This window comes from Dasypus novemcinctus, chromosome 16 (genome assembly GCF_030445035.2).
Source record: "Dasypus novemcinctus isolate mDasNov1 chromosome 16, mDasNov1.1.hap2, whole genome shotgun sequence".
Taxonomy (NCBI): domain Eukaryota; kingdom Metazoa; phylum Chordata; class Mammalia; order Cingulata; family Dasypodidae; genus Dasypus; species Dasypus novemcinctus.
The window spans coordinates 59,015,354-59,034,145 of record NC_080688.1 but is presented as its reverse complement, the minus strand read 5'-3'; the positions used below and the strand labels follow the sequence as shown (position 1 = coordinate 59,034,145).

The following is an 18,792-nucleotide window of genomic DNA, read 5'->3' as shown; positions in this document are numbered from 1 at the left end:
TTTGGTCTCTGTTCTTCAAGTCTGCCTTTGATTATCTTCTACATAATTAATTACAATTGTACCACATATAAATTAAAACAAAAGGCAATTAAAACTTCTGATCATAAAATGCATGGGAAAAAATTGTATAACATTTATCTGAAATTTACCACTAAGCAAAAAATCTATTTTCATCAAATTTACTGCCTTATCACCTTCATGTGCTTTTAACAGTCTTAGCTTGGTAATTTTTAACTTTATGTGGTAATAGTCAACTTTGAATGTAGCTAAAATTGCAATCAGTAGTAACCATAGCAGATTTTATTATGAAGTATAATAAAAAAAAAGACTTAACAGTGCTTATTTGTCACTTAAGATATGCCAGTAACTGGTTGCAGAACATGGAAAATAAAAATTTTAAAAAAGAGCATACACCTCTTTCACAAGTACTTACATTTTAATAAATAGTGGAATGCAAAGTATCAAATTAGTGATCCAGGAAATAATATGCCTTATAGAAATTTAGCTGAGTTCCAAATCACTGGGATTTTGGAATGCCAAAATGGTAATTAAAGAAAAGTAATTTGAGCTCGACTTTCATGTTCCTCATATTTGGAAAGCCTTGTGAATGTATTGACTGTTCTACTTTGAAGTAGGCACCATGCTTTACTTAAAGAAAAAAGTAAAAAGCACAAGCAGGAGAAACAACAAAAAGAAATCTAGCCCGGCATGTTGTAATTTAAAACTCTCCATGATTTGCCTATAATCCAACTTTTGAGTATGTTCCTGTGCTCTTATTCATCAACCATATTTTAACAGTTTGTAATTCATCAAATACACTTCAAACTCTAATTTTTGAGTATTTCTGTTGCTTATAATTAGTTCCATTTAAAGTCCTATTTTAGGTCCTAACCTCTTTCTTAACACTTCATCCTGCCTTTCTATTTGGATTCTGTTTTTCCTTCCTCAGCATTCCTATCAAACTCTGCTCATTCACCTGTTCCATCACTTGCCACATTCTGGTTTATTCCAGATCCTGGTATGCAGGCATCTTTTTTTCACACAAGGGTATAACCACTTTGAAATCGTGGACTATATTGTGGTTTCCTTTACTTTTCTGAAAAGCCTGACAAAGTTTTTGAATGAATGAATTTGACAATGAGCAAATTAGTCCATGTTTAATGAATGGATACATGTTCAATGATAAATGAATGAATTAAGCTTTTTTGATCACAGGTAAGATCTAATTTTTCCAGGTTTTTCAAGCCTAATAAGCTTGATGAAAGTTGGACATCACACAAGCAGATGTATTAATACTTTAATATAAGTGCTGTGTGAAGGACAGTGTGATGTATAAGTCTGTATTCTGCAGACCAAAATCAAATTAACACAGTGTGTTTGGAAGTCTTCCCTCCACTCCTCAAATTACTTTACTGGTCATCCTTTGGCTTCAGGCTTCCAGTTTATTTTTTGGCCTTAATAGTTGTGTTATTTTCTGCCCATATGGTAACAGTTCACAATAATCTGATACTTAGTGGTGAGAAAATGCATGCAGAATATTCATTTACCCAAAGGTTATGAGTTAAGCTGCTAACTATCTCTTGCCTCTATGATTTATTGTTTCATTAGAGGTATAAATAGTAAATTACACATGTTGAAAGACTAATTTAATTAACAGAGGAAATAGGTGGGCATCCACTTGGTACAATTAATTCCCTCATTTCATAAAATGTCTCAGTCACCAACACATGCTCAGCTCTAAGCTTTCTATCTATATAAAGGTGAATACAGCAGTAAGTTTAAGACTTTAAGCAACTTTCCAACTAGTAAGGTGAACTGTAATACAAGTAAATAATTGCAATAAATATAATAAATTCTCTAATAAAGGGAACAGTAGTTTTGTGGACAAGGGGATGAAAAATTCCACCTGTCAGTGATTGGAGAGGTAAGAATGCTGAATGCTTCAAACTTCTCCGCTACAAACCTATCACAGTGACTTGGTAGTTTGGCCAGTCCTAATGGGGTCTCAGAATATACCATTTTAAATAGTTAATGTACTAAATTTCTTCTTAGGGAATTACTTTTAAAAAAATTACTTTCTCCTTTTGTCTTTTAGGAAGGACTGGAGAGATGAACAGGATCAGCAGGCAGACTGGCTGATGATGAGTTTAGTTAGGTAGAGTGTTCTTGGATCCTGCTCAGGGAGCTGAGTGGCTCTAAATGGGCACCAAACATCTGGGTCTTCATTTGATGACGATAGGTATTCCAAAGGGAGTAATGTACATTCAAAAAGGGTGGCAACGGCCAGGTTAGGTTAGGGGAAGGGGATACAAACTCTAAGCATTTAATCATTTTCCTGAGAGCAAAGCAATCTGTCATGTGATGATTTTAGTTATTCAGACGTCTTGTTTTGATCAGTAGTCATAATACCCATGAGTGCACTTGTGGGCTCTCTCTCTGCATCTCTCTCTCTCTCTCTCTCTCTCTCTCTCTCTCTCACACACACACCCACATAACACTTGCACTCTTGAGTGCACTAGTTAAGGCACAAAACCACACAAACACGCAAAAGTTCACTGAACAGAATGGAAAACAAGTAGTATAGGAATATTCTACAATTAAACCATTATCTGTCAGGGCTGGGATTGTGGTTCTTTGTAACTCAAGGGAAGGGAATAAGATAGAGTAGTGCTTTAGAATTTCAGGGCAGAGGAAGACAAAGAGTGCCTTATAGCTGGGGAAGCCTCCATACCTTTCATGATTTTGTTCTTCAGTGTATACAGGGAAAAACATTGACTTCCATATGAAGAATATGGACAGATACACTAACTGTTAAGAAGAAATCCACTGCACTAGCTAAATTTGCCTATCGTTGTATCCACTGATACTTGGCAAGTCATTCATTTACTGTGAAGGGATATTTCCATGTACTCCTTTCTCTTACCCAGCATTAAAACAAAGTGTGTCAGATACAGAACAGGACAAAGACACAGCTGGTATGACAATTCCTGCATTTTACCACCAAATCTGAATGGCTGACACTGAAATCAGAGTAACAGATGGTGGGACTGATAGCTAGAGAGGAAAGTGATTTGCTCAAGGTCATAAGGATTTCAGCAGCAAAACTAGAAACAAAATCCAGAAAGACCTTGAAGCTAAATGCTATTGGTTATATTAATATATCTTATCTCATTGAGGGATAAAGTCACAATTAATCAATTACAGAAAAATGATAATGTATCCATAGTTCATTATTAGATCCCCCATTATGGAAATGATAGTTGTTTTGGAGGAAAGACAAAAGTAATCACTTTGACTGCCTCTCCTATATGGAATGAGAAGGGTACATTGGAACAAAACACTGGAATACATGCTATAAGTCCCAGTGCGCATTCTAAGCTATTGAATTGTATTCTTTAGCATTTGATTTATGAATATATGTCCAAAGGAATCTTCTAGGATAACATTTTGAGTAGATTTCCCTGGTATCGATGTACAAGATGAGGAGATCCTGGAAGGGCAGAAAGGGCAGGGAGCTTGAACTCAGGGAGGATAAGCTTTAAAAGTATTTCAGTCAAGGAGGTCAACCATAAGAAGAGGCTGAACACTCATGAAGTTAGAAAGCAGCATAGGCTTTGTTTATTGACAAAGAGAAAGATGTCTTTCTAGACATATTGTAGCATCAGGGACTCTGATGGGAACATTCAGGAGGCAGTTAGATATACTTCTCCAGCTCAGAGGGAAAATTGAGTCTAGAGTTACACACTTGGCAATTACCCACAAAAGGTGATAAACAGAGCTATGAGAGTGAGTCAGTTTTTAAGGAAGGGGCAGAGGAAGATGAGAAGGGAGATGGGAACAGAATGATTAGGCAAGAATTCATTTAAAGCTTGATGGATGACCCAAAGAGAAAAATCATGATTAATTGGACTCCAACAAAATTTAAAACACCTGTTCTTTGAAAGATACTGTTAAGAAAATTTTTAAAAAAAGCCAAAGACTGGGAGAAAATATTTTCAAAACATTTATCTCATATATGGTGTACATACTGAATATATAAAGAATTCTCAAGACTCAATAATAAGAAAACAAACAACTTGGCAGCCAAAGGTTTGAACAGGTATTTCAGCAAAGGATATATCCAGATGGCCAATAAACACATGAAAAAGTCATCTTTTCTAATGAGTGCTTATACACAATGGTCTGGGAGCACCATTAACACAAAATAATAATAAAATAGTTATAGCAGCAAACATTATGTAGTTCTTATCATTTTCCGGACACTGTTTTAAGCACTATGCAAATATTAACTCAATGAGTTAATACAGTAGCATCTTAATAAATGAGTTTACAGATGAAAGAAACTGAAGCACAGAGAGATGAAATGATTGCCCAAGGTTTTACAGCTAGTAAGAGACTTGAGCCTGGATTTGAACACAGCAATCTAACCCCAGAGATTGTGACCTTGGCTATAACAGTCGACTGCCTCCCAACCAAAAGAGCATTTACTCTGTGCCCAACACTTAGTCATGCACTACAGAGCCTTAAGGAATTGATTAAACATAGACCCTTCCCGAGAGGAGTTTTAAAATCCAGGTATAAAGACAAACCTATGTCCACCAAACACTTGACTATACTTACAACAGAAAATAATAAATATGCAGAACACCATCATTTTGTTTGAAGGACCAGGACTGACTATGGCAATTAGGATTACTGAAAACATTCTAAAACCTCTATAGCTTAGAAGGTCTCCAGAGAAAAGGAAAAACTCCCAAACCCCAAAGCTTTAAAAGAATTCAAATTAGGAAAAGGAGTTTAAACTCCTATTATTTTGAAAAATAATCTTCTACGATCTTTTATGCTGCTATAATTATAAGCAAGAATATTTATCAAGTATTCCTCACAAGCTTAACAGGGTCCTTGGGTTTTAGGTTGTTTCTAATAACCCACTGTAAACAAGGAAGATCCATGTCTAAACATGACAATGACCCCATTAAAACACTTCCTTGTGTTAGACTTGCAACTGTTAAGGCAACTGAAGCAATTCCTTTCAGGCAGGTATTATCTCAACAGATAAAGACATTTCATTAAGAGCCCTGGGTTTCTGTTTTGTCTTTATTTTAGCTCTCCTTTTCTCAGAATGAGAACTGTGCTGGAGGATAGTAATAAAAATCAATAGAAATCTTTATTAATCAATTGGCTCTGTGAGACCTAGCATTTCTGCTAAATCTCAGATTCACTCCATTCTAACAGTCCAGGCTGGGAGGAAGCCAAATAGGTGTGCCTCTAACAACTGCGACTGTGCGGGGGATGGGCAGCAAAGAGAAAGGAGGGAGACGAGCAAGGAAGGGAAAGGGGAAAGAAATAGAAGAGAAGGAAACAAATAGAGAGAAAGTGTGAAAAAGAGAGAGTGAGAGTGAGAGTGGTGGGGGGATAGAGATCGTGGGAGAGATGTGAAAGAGTGAAGGATAGGAAGGAGGGGGATGTAAAAGCCAGATTTTTATTGGAAGCAATTGAAGTGGTTGCTATGAGACCCGCTCCAGCAGAGGACCAGCAGCCAGCCCGTCGCTGATGGTTCTTACCTCGCACTACACCTTTCTATTGACACAGTTTTAGAGTTCTTTAATATCTGAGCAAGCACCTGACTCGGGCGACTTTTTCCTTCTTTTTTTCTCCTCCAGTCCCTCGGGTAAGATGGAGGTAGAAAATGAAGCCAGCTGCTCCACTAGCAGCGGATCAGGCGGGTCCAGAGAGTACAAGGTGGTGATGCTGGGAGCAGGGGGAGTTGGTAAAAGCGGTAAGTTTTAATACCAAATGTTGGGAAAAGAGGGATAGGGGATGAAGCAACTCTCTAGAATTAAAATAATAATAAAAATGCTAATGCTGTCAGGGACTAGCTATAGCAGCTAAACACAGAGCATCTGGAAGGATGTTTTAAAATGTAGAGACTGATAAAGGGATGCTGATGAGTCAGGAGGAGGTAGAGATAGCCAGTGATAACATATAGAACTTTAAGATGATCGGTTACCCTTTGATTTCATGCTGGGTAATATTTGCTCTTAGTTTATATGCTTTTAAAAAATGGCACTTATTAAATAGTCATGATATGAGAAACGCTTGTTCCTATCCTCAAAATATTCACATAAAGCATCGTTATAAATATTCAATTAGACTCACATACACAAACACACACCCTAGATTATCAGAGCTGATTGTTTTGTTTCTTCCACTGGTGAGCCTCTGGTCTCCTTTTCCATATCTGTGATCTGACTTAGCATGTGTAGGCACTGAATGCCAAGAGAAAAGTTGGTTTTTGAAAGTGACAGGGGTTTAAGGGTTAAAGAATGGTATTCACTGTGGGACCTGTATTTGGATGAAGGGGGAGTGGGGGTGGGACCAAACCAAACTTTGTGGATGACTGAATTGAAAGGGAAAGGTACAAGAATAAGGATGGTAGGATAGTGATGATGTTGAATACCTGTAAATTTGTTTTGATGCAAAAAGAAAAATAGTTGCCAGTGGTTGGGTTTCTTGAGAGATTTTAAAGACTAAATATAGCAAATTAAGAAATGTAAATTAAGAAATGAATATCCAAACTAAGTATTGAATAGCGTGGGATTATGAATATCAGCAGAAAATACACAGTCAAATATAACATTTTATGTGAATAAAAAGCCCAATGAGGATACATCTTTGGGGATGTCAAAGGCAGAAGAAATATTTGAGTAGCATGGAGGAAAAAACTCAAAATGCTTCAATAAATTTAGTGCCTGACAAAATGATTCAAAGTTGACTTCAAAACTCTCATTATAAGAAATCCAGAAGCTGTTAAGTTTGATGGTGGGTCTATAGGTAATAAGAAACTTGAGCAATAAAGGAACAGCTGGAAGGAAAGTGTGGTCTGGGGGTATAGCAAAGTTGAACAGACAAGAAAAATAGCAAGAGATGTAAAATGGACACTGCCAAATGAACATTTCTCCCACCAAAGATGAATGACTATAAAGAGAAAAGAAATAGATAGATCTGAGTGTGGACAGCCACTAAATGATTGTCAAAATGTGCAAAATGATTAATCTCTCCCAGGAAAGATACATGAAATGAAAAGCTATGTAACTGTATGGATGAGGAATTTATAAAAAGCTTTCTACTTATTTATTTTTTAATATAATGATTTGAGAAGGGAAGAATCAAAGCAGGTGACATTTTAAGTAAGAGGGAGGGAGGGAGGAAAGAGGAAGGATAAAGGGTAAAAAAATCTATATCAAAGAAAGCTATGCTTTTGAAATAATATAGCCAGGTAGATACAATGACAAAGAAAGATGCAATAATGAGAATAAAATTATGAGATGAAAGAGAGCTAAAAAAAAAGTCAAGAGATAAATCAACAGGCAATGCCACCCAGCAGCTTGTGAGGGCAGACAGGTGCTGCAAGGGTCCTGTAAAGAATGGGTCCATTTATTATCCTTGTTTGCTGGCTCCATATTTTCTTGATACATTAGGAGCTTGAGGGATATAGGGATAAAGTGACTAGTTTTCAGCTACTTTATTTTTGGCCATAGAAATGGAACTTGGAGAGAAGAGATGTTGGATAGGAGGATCCTTCAGCAATACTCTTATTCTGGAGGTGACATTATCCCTCCTATTCTGACCTGCAGTGTTATTTGTACTGATTGATTATTGCCACCATTCCAAAAACTAGGAATTTCAACATAAATGCAATGGCAGGCAGATTGGCTTTGGTCACTCCCACCTTCACTTTGTACAAAAGAAGCCAGTTCATAATCCCATAGTACAGCAAAACCTTTTCCAGTGTGACAAACACTAAGTAGGAGAAGCCACCTCTCCTCAGAGAAGGTTATATTTTCATCTTAGAAGTTACCCATTTTCTTGGAGCTATACCTGCTGGTGCTGCTTCTTACCATCCTTCCATGAGCATCTCCATATAGAACTTCTCTTCTTACTCTTACTTGTTTCTACCTTTTCCTACCACTGATATTACCAACCTCTTTATCAAGTACAATGTAACAAAGCAGCTTCTTGCTTCAAAAAAAAAAAAAGTAAGAGGATAAACGAATCCAGTTGTGCTGATCATATAAATGGCATATTTGTTTATTTCTCCAGAGAGAATGTTACTCCAAATGTTACACATTTGGAAATTGTTTTCCTTGTGGTCAAGTGTTTAGAATAACAGTGATGGAATCACATCTTTCCCTCAGACTTTAATACCTTGCCCCTATGATTAGAACATACATATTCCAAGCACTGATTCTCAATATTCACTTGAAAGTTAAAATGTTTGCTTTCAAAGGAAATAATTTTATTTTTAAATAAAAAGTCACTTTCTATATTTCCTAAGACCTGGATCAAAAGAGGTATATTTTACATTTTCTTCCTACTATTTTAGTGGCTTATGTGATGAGATTGAACAAGCCAATTACAGTAGGTCATGTGAAGGGTTTTCAAGAAGCCTGCTGTTCTGAAGGAACTAAAGAAGATGAATCATGCCACCATCTGTTTCCAATTCTGAAAGCTGGGTTCAAGTCAGACACAATTTACTGTGGCCATAATTTTAAATAGAATACATTTTTGGAGAGTTCCTAAGCTTCCTGAGAAATTACCTTTCTTTCTACCTACAGTTTACTAAGTTATACTTATGTGAGTAGGAAATTTAGAAAGAATTTGCTACGTCATTGGAACAGAAATTCCCAGAAAATTTAAAATACGTGGATGCATAAAGGTTCTGTGCATGAGAAATTTCAAAACACAAGCAACCAAACAAGTTATTGAATATATAATATATATGGGTGCTGTATTGATAATTGTAGAAGGAAAGCAAGAAGGAAATGCAAGTTTATAAAGCACCCACTATGTGGTAGATAATGGGCTAGTGCTCTTCAGGATTATATTCAGTACCCAGCACGGTCTGATTGTGTCTCTCCATTTTATGGAAAACTATTGCCCAGGGAAATAACTTGTGTCTGGTCGCCTGGATAATACGTTATAAGGTCGAATGAAGTTTTATCCAACTCTGTTACATCAAATCTAATACCATGGGAAGGGAAAGTAAATAATTTCACTACTAACTATTAAGAAGGAACCAGAGCTGCTGGTAACGCTATTTCTGCCTCTGAAATACTACAATTGGAGGAGTTCTTACCCAGATAGACTAATAGCCCCATTTTACAACTATGCCTTTTAAATCTTTAAATTTGTATAAATAAAAATTGTACATACTATCTATATTCAATAAATATACTTAAACATTTGCCTACTATTTTCCGAAAATGCTAAGTGCTAAGAAACGAGAGATAAATATTTCCTGCCCTCAAGGAGCTGACATCTATTTAAAAGCTAGAGAAACTGAGGCCCGGAAAGAACTTACCAGGCTTATGCACACAGTAGTGGTAGAGTCACAACTGGAATGCAACCCTCCTGATCTCCGTCATGCTGTTCTTCTACCATATATCGGTTTTTATGTAGGTTAAGCTGAATCAAAATCGGATCAATTATCCAATGAATTTCATGTAATTAGGCACAAATTTAGTCCTTTACCTTTCTTTCCTCCACTGTCCACCATCCCCTCCCTCCCTCAAAACAAAACAAAACAAAACAAAAGAATATCTCAGTTATAGTTTAGAAGTTATGTTGAGACTAAACATTCAATATGACTCTTAAATATTCATCTTTCTTTATCTTTGTAGCTTGATCTATCAAGGCTCTTCCTTAATGATAGCGTATAGCTATTGACTGCTTTCATTTTCATTTTCCAAAATACATTTTACCTATATAGTTTTATGATCTTAGTTGATATTAAAATATGTAGGTTGTCTATCCATACTTTGGATAAGATATATATGACTCAGAAATGTTAAGAGATATGCCTGAAAGCATACATTAAGTAAGAAGTAGGATATCAACCTAGATTTTCTAACTCTAAATTCCTTTAACTCGAAATTGCATGGTTAAAACATAGAAAGTGGGGAAACGGACTTTGGCCCAGTGGTTGGGGCGTCCGTCTACCACATGGGAGGTCTGCGGTTCAGGCCCCGGGCCTCCTTGACCCGTGTGGAGCTGGCCATGCGCAGTGCTGATGCGCGCAAGGAGTGCCGTGCCACACAGGGGTGTCCCCCGCGTGGGGGAGCCCCGGGCGCAAGGAGTGCACCCATAGGGAGAGCCGCCCAGCGCAAAGGAGGGAGCAGCCTGCCAAGGAATGGCGCCGCCCACACTTCCCGTGCCGCTGACGACAACAGAAGCGGACAAAGAAACAAGACCCAGCAAAAAGACACAGAAAATAGACAACCGGGGGAGGGGAGGGGAATTAAATAAATAAAAATAAATCTTTAAAAAAAAACAAAAAACATAGAAAGTATCCAAAGAAAGATGAGGGCTACATGTTCTTCTCAGGTCCCTAGGACACATCTTGGAATTACCTTAAGAATTATATTAGGATAAAATATTATCTTAATATACATCTTCAAGTATCAAAACTGTAGTAAACTTTATGCAAGACTCTGGTTAAGAGGAGGGCATTAACTACAATTCTAGACATGATTCCTGTCCTTTAAAAGAGTTCACCATTTCACTGGGGGGGGCGGTTTAAAAAATCAGTGCAAAATGATAAGATTTTATTAGGCCTATGAACAAAGAAACGTGGAAACTCAGGGGAAGAGATGACTAAATCTGCATGTGAAAGTTAAGACTTCCAAGTAAAGAGTATATTCAAAGACAAGAAGAAATGTGAGTGCTTATAATTTTTAAGAAGGGTTCATGATAACTTACTGTCTTTTGGGGTGCAGTTAGAAAAATCTCTCGAGATTTTCTTGATACAGATATTAGGAAACTGTAATAAGTTATACCAAACAAAACAAACAATCTAAAAATGTTATATATACATTAGGGGACTCCGAATATATTTGGATGCATCCTTTGTGAATTCTTTGCAAAGGGAAAACTCATTTGTAAAATAAGTTATCATATCGCATCCCACACTTTGGCAAATTGTCTCTTTTACAAATTCAGAGTTTTGTGTAACAGGAGCTCATAAAATGAAAACCACAGCAATATTTTCTGAGGTAAACAGAAATTAGTACAAAACCCAGTTCCTTCAGCCTCAATGAATTGGTGTAAACAGGTAGAAAAATGAGACTTTATCTGAGGAATTAAATCAAGGCAAATAAAGTGAATCATTCATGTCCCTGAGGCTCTGTGTTTTACCTCATTAGCAGAACTTTGGGTCTGAAAAAACAGAACAATTGTTGCCTCCTGACTATGTGTTATCTGAAACCCCCTAATTGCAAAAGCAAAAGCAAAAATAAACAAGATTTCAAGACCCAGGGCTTTCAGTTTTCTCCCTTAATTGTTGCCAGCCTAATTATACTGCAAATGCTCACTCATTGCAATCCTATCAGCAAGGAGGTCGACTCACAAGAAAAGTAATCAGTATCTACTCACTCAAGTAGCAAGTAATAGTGTAATTCAGGCAAATGATGTTGACTGACAATATTTCCAAGATTAGATGGGCTCTACAGACTTTCAGTAGATAATAGAAAGTTAGTACAGCTTTATGTCTTTATCAGTGAAAGGGAATGGAGATGAATGACTTGCTCCTGCTTCCTTACCTGTATACATTTAAACATCAAGCAACATCATGGATACAAAGTTACTGGACAATTATAATTTTCAACTCAAATAAGAGGGCATGTTATCCTTATTAGATGAAATAGGGGGAGAATGGGGAGTTCTGACCTGGACAGTTCAATGTGGAGATGCTGAAGACATACTGTGCCCTCATCTATACAGGGACCTCTGGGGGCCTTGAACACATAAAGATGGATGATGATCCTTAAAAAATCAAACAATCCAATAATTATAAGAAATTATTACAAACTGATCATGCCAGGGAAAAACTAAATCAGGATGCTGAATATTCCAGGTGGATATTTGAAATATATTAGGTGTTACTCTACTTGAGGAAGAATGTTTTCTCTAAATACACATCATAGAGAAAGTGATAGACTTAACTATAAATCAGAAATGGAAAATGTCTTCCCTGTCCACTTATTTAACAAGAACTAAGTGTGTGTGTGTGTGAGCATGTGTGCAAAAGCATGCACCCAGTCCTGTGCCAGGCCCTGAATAAACAGACAATTGTAATACATTATAGTAGGTACAATGATAGAGAAGTACACATGGTATTTGGAAAGCAGTGGGGACCATGACCCAGGATGTTAGCGTGCCCTACAATAGGCTGCTCAGCACTGGGACTAGAAGCCAGGCCTCCTGAATTTTAGGGCCATGGATTTTTCCATTAGGCCATGCTGCTTCCCATAAACCACCACTGAGCCGCTCCTAAATGAAGATTAGGCTGCTGATAGCAACAGATTGTTTCTCTGTGCATGCATATCTTCGCAGTGTGGGAGAATTGTGACTATACACTGAGCAACAGCAATTCTCAGTATTGCTCACACTCGTGAAGTTGTCTTATCACTAAGTTTAGTATTATTTACAAAGTCTGTCTATGATCTCAAATCAATCATTCAGGATTTCCTCATAAATATCAGCTTTCTGATGACCATCACCAAGATGTGCCATCTGCTTTTCTGGTTTGTCAACAGGTACCAGCTAAGTGCCATTTTTGGCAGCTGTGCCAGATAATCCTTTCTGCCCTTTCTGTCTGCCACCCCAGCTAACACCACAGCATCAGTTTGAGGCTATTGACCTACTCTACTTTCCACACACTCTCTTGCACTTCAACATCCTGCCACTGCTAAGTATATTGGTAGGATACAAGTATCTGCCTGTTCTCACTGGAGCATGCATGAAGGATGGAAACCTGAGGCCAGTGGTCTCTCCTGGGATAGTGTATGGAGAGGATAGTCAGAGGAAACACAGTGTCTGAAGTCCAAGGAAAAAATCTTCAGTTGAAATGGAATGAGAATGTATGGAAAATTTGTGTTCATGAAATGGAACATCCAGACAAGGATTTTTTAACTAGTTAGAAAAGTTTTGGTGGGAAGGATTTTAGGTACCATATTTCATTAGATAAATTGCTTGTAAAAGGAAGGCAATGGTTGGGTAGTCATATATTGAATGGATAAGAAAACCTGAAATAGTTTACAAGACCTTTAATATGCTTAAAATTTATATAATATCCCCACTAATCTATATGTACTCACAAAGATGATCCAGTAGGAATGATTCTTTTTTTTTTTTTCTTTTCCCTTAAACTTTTTAAAGAGAGTCAACTTAAAGTTTGTGATTAGTTGTTGGCATGTTTGTGCTTCTCTTGGTTTCTTAATCCTTCTGCTTTCTTTCCTTTGTACTCTTATGATTTTTAGTTGAAGTCTGGGTATTTGATTATTTTGATTTACTAACTCTGGAAGTTAGATTCTCACTCTTAACTAAGGTTTCAGTGTAGACTGTGTTGAGGCTTTTCCTCAATTTAACCCATTTTATACTTAATCTATAAAATGGTCTGTGGTTAACAGTTCAGTTCTTAGGTCTCTCTGAGTCTGCTTCTTGCCCTGGGGTTGCATGGTAACTTTGCACTGTTCCCTAGAAGGTGGATATTTGCCATCCAAGAAAGGAGTGTCTCCCTCCAGCTTCTCCTCCTGGGGCCCAGGATTGCATTCTTCATATTTATCCACAGTTTTTCCTCCCTCGAAGCTCCTGCGCTCTGGCCAGCCTTTTCACTCCAGCTTTTAGCACTGGTGCACCCAGTGGTTCTGCTGCTCAGAGAGCTCTTCCCACACCGCTTTTCTGTCCCCAGTAATTTCCGGGTTAAGAGACCTACACCCCAAACCCACTCCCTGAGTCTGTCTTATTCGGAGCAGGTTGGGGTCAATGTAGAAAGACACCCAGTATTTTCATCTGGGTGCACCAGTAATCAGGCCACAGGGACTCGCCCAGGCCGCCTAACTCCCCTTGCGAAGCCAAAATTGTGGAGGGGTCAGACCGGTAAGTTTGTTCCTTTGCTTACATTTTTAAAGGTGGTTTTTAAAAAAATTATTTTTAAATTTTTAAATTCAGGGATCCATTGAGTTTTCTTTAATCTCAGTGGTCTTTCAGAGTTTTGAGAAAGTTAATTCTGCCCTTTTGCGTTCACCAGCTCACGCCGTTGTGTGACATCACCAGTGATTCTGTTCATCCAAACTGTTGCTCTGTCTTCCATTTCTTCCCCCAAGAATAGTAAAATTCACATTTTGGAGTATTACGTATGCCTGGTCCTGTTCTAAGTGCCTCACATACTTTATTTCATTGACTCCATACAAAACCCAGAAGTGGAGGTTTGGTGACTATCCTGAATTTACAGAGGAGAAAAGTGAGGCTTGAAGATATCCACTGCCAGGCTGCCCACCCTGACACTCACCAACTCGTGCTCTTCATATGCTCATGATCTGCATGATGAGGTGTCAACAGAGAGATTATGGCAGCATAATATGAATTGGAGATTTGGGCTCCTTAACGAATCCAGCTCTGTTTCCTCCTCTGTAAAATGGATAACATTAGCGACAGTAATGACTTACCCTTGTAAAGGACGAATAAGGCAGCCCTGTGTTTAGGATGGTCAGTAACACAAATGGACCAAAGTAATTCTGCGGATCAAAATCGGATAGTCAAGAACAAGTCAGATGCAAATGCTGCAAAACAGACAAGATCTCCTGCCAGGCAAAGTTCCTAGAACCAGGAGCTATGCACAGTCCTTGAAAGAAAAAGGACAGGGACAGATGGCTGCAGAATACATACGGAGCAATGAAAATGTTCTGTTTCCCAAACCTTTTGACATTGGGTGTCAGACCTGTCCATTGCTCCTAAAATAGTTTCCCCAGGGGGCAAAAAAAGTATTTTATGAAATGTTCTGGGAAAACCTTATTAAATAATCCTCTACAACTTTGTTTACCCCTGTGGTTTTGAGTTCAAAACATGTATTAATATCTCAGTAAACAGATGATTTTTTTTTAACCCTAAGAAACAAAGTTAGATCGTACTTAAGAAACTGAGTCCTGAATCAGCCACAAGGTCTTATACATGTTTCCCATATGATGAAAATCAACCCTATGATATGATTTAATTTTTCATAACTTCTTTACTAAAATGAAAGGGAAGAGTAATTCCCAAGCATAGCAGATAATCACTTATTAGATGATAATTAAGGAGTGATCACCCCTTCTTGATTTCAGAAAGTTCTAAAATGAAAAAGGAAAGATTCATTTCAGAGGTTAAGTTGTTGCTGCTACTAAAAAAATTTCTTTAGGATTAAGGGCTTTTTCCTAGTTTTTCCCTCTTGTTTACCTCCTCAATCATTTCTACCTGCTTGATTATAATTAAAATGCTTAAACAATCTAATAGCGCTTACTCTTTCTTTAGGCCCACCCCCACAAAAATCTAATATATTTGTGCCTTAAAAAATGTATATCCCACTTAATTCATTACAAAGTAGCAAATGGAAAACATTTTCACATAAAATACTCTGCTGTGACAAGCACATAAATTGCCTGACTTCTAAGATTGTTTGCCCATTCCTTGAGTACAACAAAATTCTGAAGTGGCCCAGCATAATTGAAACAGCATGGAGTTTAGACAGAGAGACATGCATCGAAATGCACTCCTGCCAGTTGCTAGTGTAGTCAGGTGACTGCTGCTGCTTCCTCCTCTTCTTTTTTTAATATTTTTTCCTTTATTTTTAAAGAAGTTTTAAATTATGTAATAGTTACATAGAAAATATAGGGAATTCCTATATATCCTGCACCCTCTCCCCCTCACATTTTCCCATCAATAACGTTTTCATTAGGGCAGTACATTTGTTACAACTGATTAACAAATACTGAAGCATTGTTTCCAACCATAGGTCTATAGTTTACGTTATGGTTTACGCTTTGCACCGTACAATTTTATAGGTTTCGACAAAATGTATAATGGCCTATTGCCATCTTTGCAATGTCAAGCAGCACATTTCCAATGTCCCCAAAATGCCCCATGTTACACCCATTCTTCCCTCTCCCTCCCCTCAGAACTGCTGGTGATCCCTGCCTTTATATCAAGGCTATAAGTTCTTCCATTGCTAGAATACTAATTAGTCTGCTTTAGTCCATAGTTGTATTCCTCCCTTATGTTTGTTCATTCTTTAATCTTGAGGATTTGGGGATGGTGATGCCCACTCTGCTAAGATCCCACGGCAGATGGATGGAACTGTCTTGCTTGCAGTTGTAAATACTCTGTTTTTTGGAATGGGCGTTGACCATTATCATTTTGTTTATTGTCCTGGGCAAGTCTGATGAATTGAAGAGCAGATATTAGCAGCAACTCGGCAGAGATTCAGAACTCAACTGGCATATGAACAGACTGAAGATTTAAGTCGCTGGGGCATATATTTAATGTGTATAGTGTTATAGGTTCAAATAAAAGGGGCAGAATAATCATGTGTAAGGGAATTATAAATGAGTCTGTTACATTGCGAGATACTCCTTTTCTTCTTAATCTCTTAATATTGGAGAACCCGGAGCATCTTCTCTTCCTTAATCATACTATTTTCCCAGGTTATTTCATCTAGTTACATGGTTTTAAAATACACACACACACACAAGCATACTTATACATGTCCACAAAATTATATATCTAGATTAAAACCATGAGACACCCCTAAAATGGCTAAAATTGAAAGAACAAAACAAAACAAGTGAAGAAAAAAACTAACAATACCAAATGTTGGCTAGGATATGATGGGACTGTAAACTGGTACAGTCACTGTGGAAAATGATTTGGCACTATGTATTAAGTTAAATACTTAAGTTGACTGTATGATCTAGTATCTGTCCCAATAGAAATTTACATATATGTGGGCCAGGAGGCATGCAAAGTATTCATATTAGAGATATTCATAATATTCCCAAATTAAAAGATAATTACAAATGTAATCCATTAATATAAGAGTAGACTTATGATGTGGAATACCAAAAGCAGTGGAAAAGAACATATTTCATCTATATTCAAAAAGAATGGGTCTCACAAGCATAATGTTGAGTGAGAAAAGCTGGTCAGAAGGAAGCCATAATATAAAGACTATTTAAAGGTAAAAAAATATAACCAACTACTGTGTTCAGTTGGTAAGAGCAATGAAAATTATATATACATATATATACACAAATATATGTATATATACACACATATATATACACATACATATATATATATATTATATATATATATATATATATATATATATATATATATATATATATGGAAGGGATTGCTATAAAAGCCAGTGTACTAATCCTCTCTGAGGGGAAGGAAGAGATAGAGGTCAAGAGGGAAGGTGCTTGGAAAGTCTGGGGCTCAAGAGGTATTCTCTGTTCAGTTTAGGTGGTGGTGGCAAGGGTATTCACTTTGTGATAAACAACTGTGTGATACAGTTTTCTTTTGTGCATTCTTTTAATATATGTTAAATTTTACAAAATTTTTTAAAAATTAAAAATGTTACTGTATCTCCAGTCCAGATTTCCCTCCCAAACACTAGATTCATGTATTTACCTGTCTACTTGACATCTCAGGTGATTATCTGAAATATCAATTTCAGACTGAAAATATCCACAACTGAACTACAGCTTTCCCTTCCCAAACCTGGTTTCACCCACAGCTTCCCTCGTATCACTTAATGACAACTCCTCCCTTCTAGCTGCTCAGGCCCAAAACGTTGACCTCTCACTTTTTTCTCACATACTTCCACATCCAATTGATAAGTAGTTCCTCTTGCCTTTATCATATATATATAAATAAATATCTCCTCTACTTAAAATTCTACTGTTATCAGCCAGGTCCAAGTTATCATCCTTTTTTGCCTCTCTCCAATATTGTCCTAATTTGTCTCCATGCCTCTACCATCATTATTCTCCCCAATTTTTTCTCAGCCCAGTGCAGAGTGGACCTTTAAACTTTTAAGTCGGAACTTGTCATTACTATGCTTAAAGCCCTACCACAACTTCCCATTTCCCTCATAGTGAAAGCCTTTGTAATGGTCTACCTTACTTCTGTGATTCCATGTCCTCTTATTTTCTGTTGTTCACTCTGCTACAACTACCCTGGCTTCTTATTGTTCCTAAAATATGCTGGACAAGTACACTCCCCTTTTAGGTGTGTGCTAGCTTTCCTTCTGCCTGAAATACTTTTCTTTCAGATATCTGTTCAACAAGCTCAGTCTCTTCCAAGTATTGCTCTATTATTATCACCCATCCTGACCAGCCTATTTTATTGAAAATCATACTTTCTCCCAACATCCCCGGATCCTTTTCTCTGATCTACATTTTTTTCTTTATATAGCACCTATTACCTTCTAATTTGATAATTCATTATATTGTTACTTACTGCTGGCCTTCCCCAACTGAAATGTTTGTTTTGTTATCCCAAGTGACTAGAGCATAGATGAAGTAAATTTACCTAAATTTGTGAAGCCTCAATTTCTTCATCTCTGAAGTGTAGATAAAAATATCACCTGTATTATTCAGCCAAAGGGGTGCTGATGCAAAGTACCAGAAGTCTGTTGATATTTATAAAGGGTATTTATTTGGGATAGAAGCTTATAGTTACAAGACCCTAAAGAGTTCAACTCAAGGTACCATAACAGATATTTTTCCATCAAAGTCTGTTGCCACGTGTTGAAGCAAAATGGTTGCCAATCTCTACAAGGGTTTAGCCTTCCTCTTCCACTTAAAGCTCTATGGGCCCAGCTTCTTCTGATCTCAGCTGTCGGCTGGAGAGCTCATCTCTTTCTGGGCCTTCTCACCTACTCAGGGCCCTAGGCTCGTTAGCTGGAAACTA

The 18,792-nt window shown here is 37.3% G+C and overlaps 1 protein-coding gene across 1 annotated transcript in view; it reads left to right on the top strand.

The window, feature by feature from the left end:
- The first annotated feature begins 5,319 nt into the window (after positions 1-5,319).
- RIT2 (Ras like without CAAX 2) overlaps positions 5,320-18,792 on the top strand; it is a 408,812-nt gene continuing 395,339 nt past the window's right edge. The window contains exon 1 of the mRNA XM_004473764.3: positions 5,320-5,779. Coding sequence (XP_004473821.1) covers positions 5,677-5,779 — 103 coding nt within the window. The 5' untranslated portion in view covers positions 5,320-5,676. The remainder of the gene's footprint in view (positions 5,780-18,792) is intronic.